General features: G+C 37.7%; 1 protein-coding gene across 1 annotated transcript in view; it reads right to left on the bottom strand.

Moving 5' to 3' along the window:
• The window catches only part of PARD3B (par-3 family cell polarity regulator beta), a 656,620-nt gene that overhangs the window by 460,620 nt on the left and 183,644 nt on the right, over positions 1-12,356 (bottom strand). Inside the window, exon 5 of the mRNA XM_060782892.2 lies at positions 1,688-1,773. Coding sequence (XP_060638875.2) covers positions 1,688-1,773 — 86 coding nt within the window. The remainder of the gene's footprint in view (positions 1-1,687; positions 1,774-12,356) is intronic.

The raw sequence follows: 12,356 nt of genomic DNA, 5'->3' as shown, positions 1-12,356 counted from the left end.
TTCTTCTTAATTTGGCTTAGCTGAAGAGGTATGATGTATGATGAGATACTTAAGGAAAACATGGTAAAGATGAGAGCTTTCCATGTGTAAGCATTTGAGGCAATTATGATTACATATTGTGGGATTTAACACATTATGAATGGGGCAGTGGAGAAGGTCAAAGAGATATATCCCACTTCAATGCAAAGGGGAAATGGCAGTGCTGTGAACCAAATAAAGTCTTGTGTTCTAGGGAGACCAGGGTTCAAATGTCCGCCTATTACAAAGTCCGCTAGATTTTCCATCATGTTATAAGGAAGTGGTTTTATAGCCCATGTCAGATGCTGAGCAACTCTTTCTCAAGAAGGGGGTGGGTTTCACCTCTACCAAACTGTGGCCCTTTTCACAGAGGTTGATGACCTTTCTCAGTGATATTGTCGAAGTAGGTACAAAACTATTCCTCTCATATGATACAGAAATCAGCTAGAAGAGTTCTTGCCCCTATTACGTCAGTGTCAGGAAGCTACCCACTGAGATTATATTTGCTCACTTCCAAGCTTCAGGACAACAACTAGGAAATGCTGCTGCTAAACACAGACATAATTAGAGCATGGGAAAATTGCCTTTTTGGAAAGCACCCCCCGCCCCCGAAGTCACAAAGCTCACTAACTACAATTCAGCAAATAATTACTCCAAGTCCTGTCCCAGATATTAGTCTAGATTAAGGCAACCTTCCTCTCTTCCATCAACAGTGTTACATATGACTCAATGTCCTACTTATGGGGAGAAAGCATGTAGTAGCTTTCTGAAAAAGTTCCAAATATCCCTCTGCAACTTGGAGAACACTAGCAATCCCTTGGTCATGTGGGAGCAAAAATAAGAGAAAACAAACTTTTATATGAAAGAAAATAATTTGGGAATTCTACCAATTTTTTTAAGAAACTTTACCAACTGATAAAGGCAAACACTGCCCACATTTTCAGTCGTATTGTGCAGTAGACTGTACTACCTCAGATCCAATTATTTTATCAGTCTTGCTCCACAGTTGCTGCTTCCTATGTCATAAAGAACTACGCAGAATTAAAACATGATGTAAATGTCAATGCAAAATACACTATCTATGGTAAGAGAGAGGACATTATAACGATGCACAGTGTTTGAAGTCCACTTCTATTCTATTTTAATCTCCATTACCTTTTAAAGAATCTAAACCGTCATGATTTCACAATGAAGGGTTAAAAACAACAGCAATATATATATATATATATATAGAGAGAGAGAGAGAGAGAGAGAGTAGCAATGTCATTTGTTGAATCAACAAGTCACAGGCTAGTCTCCACAGTGACTCCACCTATACTCTCTTGCTGCTCCTTTCACTTATTCTCTCCCATGCGGCCACTGTTCTTTCCTCCTTCGCTCATCCTATGACATGAAGATCTGGACATAAGTTTCCCATGTTGTGTCTATTTAGCTTCCAGCTAAAACAAGGGAGAAGTTTTCGAGTCAATCTAAGCTCCTCTGAGTATGAACTTTTTTTTAGTGTACTGCCAAGCCCCTTAAACTAATTGTTTTAAGGGGAAAATATCTCATATAGCCATGGTACCATAATGCATATGTATATACGCAGACTCCTACAAAGATGTACCAATTTATTTGAAGTCTAGAAGAGATAAGGCACAATACAATTGAAATAGAAATGTGTTCATACCTGAAAATGAATTTTGTTTTCTGAGATGTCAGCACTTCACTGCGTGCAGCAGGATCCCAGTCTTCTGAAGATGAGTGCGCTGAACACTAAAAGAATTTAAAAATGTGCATTTTAAAGTGCAATATTAAAAAGTGAATTTAGAACAGCCCCTAAGCAGCTCTGATAAATCTGTGCTTCCAATAAAAAGCAAATGCTCAAAAACACCAAACACAATGTGGTTGCCCAAGTGAAGTGTTTAATATCTCTTTCATATCTCTGTTCTCAGGAGTCTTCAAGAAGATAACAATACTGGAGTCAAAAAGTATGATCTGATGTTGCTATATTTACCCCCATTTTGTAAGACAGAGTGGAAATAACTAGAAAAAAAGAAAATAAATAAGCCTGTTTTGACCTTGTACAATTCATTGCACACATGCATACACAAACTATTTCTGAGCAGAGAGTGCTTTCTCTCAGAAATAAGAGGATAGAAAACCTGTCAACAAAGAGCTAGAAGAACATAATGGAAGAACTTGAATATCCCTATGCAGAAACTGAAACTTTGTATATAGGTTCAGTTCTCATACTTTATTGCTTGGTTGGAAGACTTAATATTATAGCTGCATTGAAGCAAGGTATTTTTACTAAGTTTAATTTAAGCAGTAAAAAAAGAAACATAGACTGGAATATTATTAAAGTTACAATGCCATAAGTTAGACTTGTAATCTTGTAACTGTTCCCTCATCACATTTATGACTGTGGTACCACTGGCCCAAATATAAGTGCTTTCCAAACTTATCTTAAAATCCAGACTGCTCTGCATTGAGTTAGTGTGTCTGTGTGTGTGCAAGAGAAAGAGTTGTGCAGCACAAAGCAAGCAGGATGCTAAGGATGATAGGTCCAATCCTCTTCAACCAGCAATCAGGAGTTCAACAAGGGGTTGAATGAATGATTTTTATTATTACGGCCACAGAGCAGGAATGTAAAATATTAAAACATTACAAACAGAGGGATTTTTTTAAATTAAAAAGCATTAGAATTAAGATAAGAAATTCAAAATGTTAAAAGCAGGAAGTCCATAATATGGAGATCTACACAGCTTCATATATAATGCTTATAAAATCTGTGGGTATAGATAATAAAATGAGTAAGTTAAAACATTATCTGCTACAATCATCCCAAGTTTCAGAAAGATTTGCACATTCACTGATTTTTAGGGAATTTTTAAAGTTTTGCCAATTTAAAAAAAGAGGTACTCCATGGAAGTTCTCCTCGATAACAGAAGAGGAGCAGGACATTATTTCTGTCATCTTTCAGGAAGATCCACTCATCCAAAAAATTTTAGGAGTTTTATATGCACATGCAAAGGAAATAAACCCAAAAGAATCCTAAGCTTGGCTGTGGGTGTCCTAAAAGGAATCTCTTGAAACAAATCCAGCTGCTATTCGCATGCTATACTCACTATCAATAAGCTGAAAGCTATTTGTTTGCCTGTTTGCCTGCCTGCATGCCTGCCCGCCTTTTTGCCTGCCTGAGACCAAGCCCGAAAAACAAAATTGCAACAAAATAAAAATCAAAAACACAAGCAACAACATAGTAAATACATAAAAACATATAAATACAGTGAGAGATACACAAATACAATATCCACAATCACAATGACAATGAGCAGGCCACATGTACAAGACAAAATGTTAAAACGCAGGGTGAGATAAAAGAGGAGCAGATTATTTGCAAAGGAGAGCTCATAAGGAAACGGGGTTGTAAAAACAAAGCTTTCATTCAAGGGGGGGGGGGTTATGTACTCCAGGGACAAAAACTTTGAGGGGAGCAATAGTGTAATGTTGTGTAACTACTCTCCAAAGGTGCAACAGAAAAGCCAGGTTTTTATATTCTTTTTAAAGGTTTCTAAGGTAGGGGCTTTCCTAATCTCATGAGTTCCAGAGTCGGGGGCCACAGAGGAGAAGGCTCTCTCTGTTGCAACTGGATATTTTCATTTGTTTGTATGGGGGCATGGTGCTGTGAAGCCTTAGTAAATCCAGTTGTATTAACTGAATGAAACTCTTATGACTTATGTCCCTCTTATGAATTTTTGCACAACCCTATTAACAGCATTACTATGTCAGAGTTATAGTTGGGATCAGCAGAAGCAAGTTACAGATGGCTGCATTTTTCATCCCTGAGCATTTTTTTAACTTTTCCTCTTCTAAACAGATGGCTGTCATCTACTCTCCTGGGACAAGTAAAATGCCTCACTTGGAAAGCTCTGTCAGAAGTGAAGGCAAAACCCATACCCCAGTGCTGACTTTGGGTCAATCTGTTCCTCTTCGAGAACAAGGGAAGGGTCTTTGCAAGAAGCATGCAGGACCTGCTTAGACAGCTTCCCACTTGACACTTTTTATAGCTTTACATGCTGAACAGCAATTTCTTCATTTTCTCCTGTTTTTCCTTTTCTTTGTCAAATTGCCACGGCTCAAACTTATATTGCAAATTCCTGAAGGCAGAGCACTTTCCATATTTACACACTAAAATATACAAAGAATGACCTCTTTACCTCTATGGGATATGTTCCTAGACTGCCTAACTGCAGAAAATAGCAAACCCTAATGAAATGCAGGACTTTGAACCCAAGAATACCATAGAGCTGCACTGAAGGGTTTAAAAACACCTGGAGGACATATTTTGTTAGACATGGGTAAATAAAACTATGGAAATCAGTTCCACAGATTGTAATGTATGGTCTGCAAATCTTTTAGTGACTATCCTTTGCATCACAACAAAAAGTTTATGTCTACCAGCCAGAGCAAGAATGACCTTTATAGTCTATGTTATGAATTCACTGTATTAATATTTACATTATAGCTAAGAGGGCCATAGAGGTATACAGCACAAGGAACTAGATACATCACCTGCAGACAAAAGTCTTATCTGTTTGACAATATTTTTCCCTCACTAAGGAAAACAGAAAGCTGGACTGCATAACAATCATTGAGTTATCAGTTAAATTATTAGTTCTGTGTTGTTATTAGGAAAACGTGTCACTTTCCCCCTGCCTTGGTGATCTTGTAGTTCTTAAATAACTGCAAGATTTCCTATTCAAATGCTGTTAACATAAAATATTATCTGCAAAATCTTGCCAGTGCATAAATGCACAAGAAGGCATGACCATGCCATTGTCCTCTTTAAATACTCTTTTCTCCTGTATCACAATGAACCATTATCATCACCTTCCTTATTTATAGCCCCCCCACCCCCACCCCCACCCCCCCACCCCCTTGGAGCTTAAAGCAACTAACAATAGTAAAGACAACCATTTTTTTGTGGGGGGGGGGGAAGAGATATATAGATATATGTAAGTTATTTGCCTTGTGCTGGAATGATCAATCAATTCAGCCCATTGTTTTCATTAATACCTTGCTGAAAGTATCATTTGCATCAAAGCAGTAAGACTCTATTTATAATGTTGTTACAAGAGGGTAACCACATCCAAAGATTTTCTGGTGAAACAAATATCCAGAATTAAAATGGTGCCTTAGATCAGAAAGCCAAATCCCGGCTTACATGCATAAGCTTAATACGTACACGCATTTCCCTCTATGCTGCATTTTCCCTGTGAATGTGCAGGGAACCAAGGAACAGTAGTAGTCTTGGATTCACATGAGAATGATGGTTCTCAGAAAATGGATGGTCCTGCAATTCCTATGCAAACACTATTGTTTCATTTCCTGAGTGAAAGCAACTCTCTAGTTTTTGGTTACACAGACAATCTTCACCTTTACATAGCCAAGGAATAAACTGAATTGAACTCTATTCCCCATGGGCTTTTCAACATGGAAACATACCTTCAACTAGAATTAATCTGTAGAAATCACTGTGCTACAAATAGCAAACAATAAATAGGCAAAAATGAACAAAATCTGGCTACCAGTATTAAAAAACTCTAAAATTACAACAGCAAAACAACAGAGGGTAAACAATCTGGGACATCTAATCACCTCTCAACAAAAGATTGCTCCAGGCACTGCCAGGCCATCAAATGCTAATCAAGGTGGTCAGTTGAAACATTCACACCTAGCTCCAGCAGACAAGGGTCCTTTGTCCCAGCCTGGTCATTCCACAGATATATAAACCCTTTTTCCTAGTTCCAACAGACCTCACTACCTCTGAAGATGCTTGCCATAGATGCAGGAGAAACGTCAGGAGAGAATGCCTCTAAAACATGGCCATATAGCCCGAAAAACCTACAACAACCCAGTGATTCCGGCTATGAAAGCCTTCGACAATACAATAAATAGGCTATTGTTGAAGGCTTTTATGGCTGGAATCACTGGGGTGTTGTGTGGTTTCCGAGCTGTATGGCCATGGTCTCTTCTTGGATCATCACACTCAGTCTCAGAGGAAGGCAATGGGAAATGAGAAAATGCTGCTAGAGCATGGCCATACAGCCTGGAAACTACACAATACCTCAATAAATAGGGTAGTTCTGAGCAAAGGGTAGTACTTCTATAAGCTCTAGTAAATCTTCAAGTACAGGTTTAGGCTGCATGACCTTTTACTCCAATTGTGAGGCATCTGGACAGAAATCTTCTGCTTCACAGAAGCACTCTTTTAAACCCCTTTCTTCACAGCCATGACTAAAGCACTGATTTTTGATGCTTCGACAGCATCAAAAGAAACAAACTTGGCACCATACAATTTTCTCATCTGTGATCAACAGACAAAATAATAATACAAAGGTACTGAAGCTTTGACTTTACAAATAATGAGCATAACATGCTAAATTATGAGAGAAAAAGGAAAGCCATGAAGTCACATATAGCTCGGAACAGCAATAATATTTTTACTTTAAGGCTATTTAGGTAATTGAAAGAAAGTGCTGGGGAAAATAGGTCCTTCAATTTAGGGCAAGGGAGGAAAGCAAGAAAGAGCATTTTATAGTAATAAGATGGTACTTGAAACCCATATATCTGGGCAGTCCTTAACAACTCTGTAAAAACCAAAGACCTGGGGAAATTTCTCCACCAATCTCTCCCCACCGGTGCATCAAAAGACTACAAACTGGGCCATCTGAACAAAGGGAAGAATATGAAAATATCTCTCATGAGAGCTCATGCAGACACTGGTATATCTCCAGCACTATCTCGTGCATGACTACTTCAAAGTAAGTCCTATTTAAAGACATTTGTTTTCATTTTCAAAAGTTAAATCTGTGCATCACCATGAAATCCCAGTCTCCAGGGGTAATTGGTCACAAAAGAGAAGCAGCAGGTTAGAGTTCTTTATCTCCTTATTTGGCAAGCAAAGTTCTGTTCAAGGAAGTTCATCCGCAGTTCAGACATTACAATATATCAAGCAAAACCTATGTTAATGTTTGAGGAAGAAGGCTGCTTTAGCCAACAAGATTATACTGCTAGTATCTGCTACCCATGAAGCCTTAAATTAGGTAGATAATTACAGAGAACTACCTCACAAGCACGTTCATTTCTTTGTCTGGGTTTACAAAAATGCTTCTCCATTTCTTTTTCATCTGAATTTTGCACGCTTCATTTTAGAATGTGTATGTGTTTGCTTGCACACACACTTTTTCATTATCCATAAACAAGATGTTAAATGGGGAGATTTGATTGTGTTTTTTCCACAAAGCAGCCCTTTACCACTCATATTAATTCGCTGGCCAAAACAACCGCATATGTCATGAATGTAAACAATCCTTAATTTGCTTTCAGCATTTTGATGGGAAATTAACTATGGTTTGAGTGAGTCTCTTTGGAAGTCTTCTCCCTCCCCACAACCTTTGGTTGAAAATATTTAAGTATTGTCGAAGGCTTTCACGGAAGGAATCACTGGGTTGTTGTGAGTTTTCCAGGCTATATGGCCATGTTCCAGAAGCATTCTCTTTTGATATTTCTCCTGCATCTATGGCAGGCATCCTCAGAGTTTGTGAGGTCTCACAACCTCCGAGGATGCCTGCCACAGATGCAAGCAAAACATCAGAAGAGAATATTTCTGGAACATGGCCATACAGCCTGGAAAACTCACAACAACCCAATATTTAAGTAGATTCCTAGACAATAAACCACTACCATCATTCCCAACTATAACAGTGTGAATATAGAGTGGATTATTTTTCAAACTGCAACTGTATAAAAATGTTGTAACTGGATAACTATACAAATATTATATACTATACAAAGATTACTAATAGCTTCAACCCAACATCTCTGAGCTGTAATAAGTGCATACTACAACACTTATTATTTATATCATATTTGTACACAAGACACTGACCCCAAAGGAATGATGAACTTAATTTCGTGCTTCTTTGTATTATTGTTGTGGAGTTTTTGTAGTTCTAGTTGTTCTGCCAGCCTTGAACCTTGGGGTTCCATACTTCTAGAACAGAGTTTTGGCACTTAGAAAAGCAACGAAAACTGCTTCTTAACACAGTGATATGTGAAAATAAAGATGAGGATAAAAACAACAGCAAACATGAAGTTGTTTACACTGCGCCTCTAGCACTGCATGAGATATATGCAATATTTACATCCTGTTGTCCTGATTTGCTACATAAGTATTACCAACATTCAAAATAATGTTATTTGCATAGCCACCCACACTTTGTAAAGTCTTCAGATGAAAGTACCTCAACATGTATTTAACACCTTTCTTTTGTATTAAAAAGCCTTCAACCTAGTAGTAATATGAGGAAGAAAGAGTAGAGCAGGTTTCTTTACTGGCAAAATAGTCCTAGGGAATTCATATTTATTGGTGAATTGGACTATGCATGTGGCAAGGACACCTGAGTTTAAAAGGACATGACCACTTTCAGCTTACTAAAAAGGAAGAGGGTAATCCAAACAAGCAAGAAAACGTCAAAATTGGGAATAGTGTAATGTAGAGTCAGCACTTCTAACCGCACATCTAATGACATTCCAAAATGGACAAGACTGACCTCTGGGAAAAAGTAAATTATGAAAACTTGTGGTTCAGTTAATTAAAGAAACTTCTCATTCTATCAGGAATTTAAAACTGAATCTGAATGTCACTATTTTGCTAAAGCCATTTTATTGATGAAGATAATTGTGGCTGAAATGTCAAGTCTAATTAGAGAAGTCCTGTTTCATCCAACTTAGTGACTCTGACACCAAGTGATCTAACATTCCGACTGGAAAGTAATAGCATTGAATAAATATCCTTTACCTATGAAATTTTTTTGGGATAAGAGGCTGCTATATGAGCCAATTGCACCATAATAAACTTTCATGCACATGACAGTATTTCCATATGTATTAAAATTCAATGTGCATTTCAAAATATATATGGAATATCCTTATAGAGAGTTAGGCCATTGGACCATTTAGCCTGCTACTATCTGTTCCAACTTATCCCTTTTGTCTTTCATAGGTCATGCCCTTTTCTTGCTTACTTCACTCATGCAGCCAAAAAGAAAATGAAGTCTTTAATCCACCTTGGTAGGTACTAAAATAAGAACTAATTAGCTTTCACTCCATGGGGCCATCTTTGTTGGCTCCAAGCATTCCATCATCTCCAACTAGATTTGGATTTAGAAAAAAAACAAAGAAAAGTGTCAGTGCAAGGAGGGCAGACTGCAAATAAACACAATCCATGACACTGCACAACATCATTACTGATCATGGGCCATCAGCCTTCATTTCCAATTTCCTGGCTTTGTGGAGCCTGAGCCAGATTAAACCAACCACAGCCATAATTCTCATCTTCAGATGGCAGCTTTACTGATGATTTAATCTTTTTAATATATTAACATACAAAATGTATGAAAACCAATTATAAAAATCTGTCATTTCTAGTCAATTAGCTAATAATGTTCTGTAAGCAGGACAAACAAATTGGGGAAAAATAATGGAATGTGTGTCAAACACAATAAAAAGCAGTGCAGAGTGTAGGAGGAACAATCTGAAAAACACTGTGATGAAAGCAGGAGCTAAAACAATCAAGTCTCTCAGACTTGACGTTTTAAGAGAAAAGAACTGGCAGAATGGCAAAGCACATACTTACACCAGGCAGAGTCACAGGTGAAATCTAATATATGACCAAACTATACTGGGCACAATCTAGTTGAGGTTAAGCACTTCTTTTGCTAAACTGCATTATTTTAAATTGTGACTAGTTTGCTAAATAAACCTAAATTTATTGAATTTTCCTCCGCTTGGGTGCAACTACTGCAGTAGGACACCAAAAGTGCCCTATCTGGTTCTGTTGTAGTCTAAGGATATGAACAGAATGCACCTTACTTACTCAGCTCTTGTCTTTTGTATGTAACAATACAAAGCAAGAAGAAATTTCAGGAAGTAGAAAATGCCACTTTATGCCACTGCTTTGGGTACAGTAACTCTCTTAGGGCTTGAAGACACATGCATAAAACTCTGGACTGATCCGGGGGCGGGGGGGGGGGAGGCTGGCTGTTCCCATGATGTATGGAAACCTCTGATGAGTATCACAGGGTTTTTTGCTTTGGCCAAAGTCACGGGATACTCCAGAGCTTGCTGGAAAATTTGGAGTATCCTACAACTTCAAGTGAGTCTAGACAGAAGAATGAGATCTGATCCAGACCTATTCACTGTCCATACTGAACAAACGGCACCATCCCCTTTTCCTTCGGCTGATCAGGGGATGGATTGTGCCCTTGCCACCACAACCACTCCTAGCCAATCTGAGCTCCTGGCCATTTTAGGTACCTCTGTTGACATCAGAGTGAGGCGCTCAAGTAACTACGGAGAAGTTCCCTCCTTCTTCCTGGCTGCCCAGGTTCCTTGTCCCAGCACTGGCAGACGTCACTGCATGCCAAGGTAGAAGAAAGGGAGATCACCTGGTTGTGCAGGTGCCTTTGCTTATGTCAAAATGGTGTTCCTGTGCAACTAGAAAGAAGGAAGGGAAAACGCTCCCCTCCTTCTTCCTGGTCATGTAGGTGCCTTCTTCTGATGTTAGGAAAGGTATCTGTGATGTTCAGAAGCACGGACAGAACTCAGTGACCAGCAAGCAGTGGTAATGGCAACACAGAGGTGAGATGTGGGCTGGCCCAGCAAAGCAGATGTGCTTCCTGAACATATAAGCAAAAGATCCTTAGTCCCAAGGCTGCAGGTAGTCATACTCATGTGATCACCAGATTAGACTATTGCAATATATAGGGTACTACCTGTGCAGCATATTTGGAAATTTCCACTAGTTCAAAATGTAACTGTAAAGCATTTTACTAGACAGTGGAATTGTATTTGACCAATTCCCAAATATTTTCAATGGCTACTAACTATGTTTCCAGGAATTCTATAGGATGTCAACACTGCTTACACAATAAAATTATCATTGTTGATTCTCTTTGAGGCAGTCTCTCTACCAATGGATGGGTAGTAATGAGGGAGCACCTTGTCAGTCATACTATGCAGTCTCCCTAAGAGGAGCATAGCTGGCATCCAATTCTTTTATTTGATACCTGGCAAACCCCTCTTTTATTTCTGCTAACTATAATTTTATGGTTGTTTTCACATGTTTCACTTGGTAAACTTTTGCCAAAAAAGAAGTCATCCTAAGATTATTCATACTGAATGCTGGCATACAAATTTATTAAATAATCTTAAATTAAATGTCTGATACCGACATCAGTGATACATTCTTCAAAGTGCTTAAATATGGATGGATTTCCCCCTGCAAATATTATGTTAAAACTGAAAACAGGCTTTGTTCTAATTAATAAATCTAGTGTTTTCCACCTTCATACTTAAAACAATATTAGTATTTTGTGGGTATATCTTTTAAGCTGTAGATTAATTTGGAATTACAGAGGTTGATTACCTGAGAAGACATTGTTCTCTCTAAGAAATCTACGTGGATGTGTAACAATATTTTAAATCCCACTGTGTATAAAAGACAACAGAAAATAATCTTGGCAAAATATGATCTGTACTAATAATTTTGTATGGGATTCAGTGAACATAGTTCTGATGATCTGGCCAATGCTCTGAATATCTATATAACTCAATGACTGGTCAAAACAGTGACATAACCTGTAATGAAATTAAGTAAAACAATTATGAAATAATAATAAAGGTATGATGCATTAACATTACTAAGAAATTAGATCATGATGTAGAAAATCACTGGAAAGAAAACAGCACAACCACAAGAATCCAATAAAGGTTAATTAAAGAATGTTATATAATACATCCCCCTCAAAATTATAAAAGTATTAAAGGAACAACAAACAACTAATATGAAAACTACTGCCAATACTCATAAAATGTAATTATTTCAAAGAAAATTAACATCATGAAATTCATTTCATATTACAAGATATGCTTATTGACAACAATAACTTCTTTGGAACTAGAGATTATTTAATTGAAGCATGACTATAAAGTAATAGTTGCATCCCTAATTAGAAGAGTAAAGGTCAGGAAGCAAATTGTTGTTGCTTAGGTAAGCATGACATGAACACACAAAGATAAAATAGCCAAGCGTTATTAGAACTTCAAGACTTTTAATAAGATTTCTTTAAAGAACTCGTTACCATGCTTGATTTAGAATGGAACCTTAGAATTAGAATGAAGTTCTCCATGCAAGCAAGGAAAGGAAAAGATTCATACTTCCTTAACATCACCATTTCAAAAATCGAAGTGCAAATGTTCCACTTGTCCTACCAATTCAAATAAGAAAA

The sequence above is a fragment of the Anolis sagrei genome, chromosome 1, assembly GCF_037176765.1.
Source record: "Anolis sagrei isolate rAnoSag1 chromosome 1, rAnoSag1.mat, whole genome shotgun sequence".
Lineage (NCBI taxonomy): Eukaryota > Metazoa > Chordata > Lepidosauria > Squamata > Dactyloidae > Anolis > Anolis sagrei.
Note: the sequence above shows the minus strand (reverse complement) of the source record. Positions and strands in the feature narration are given on the sequence as shown.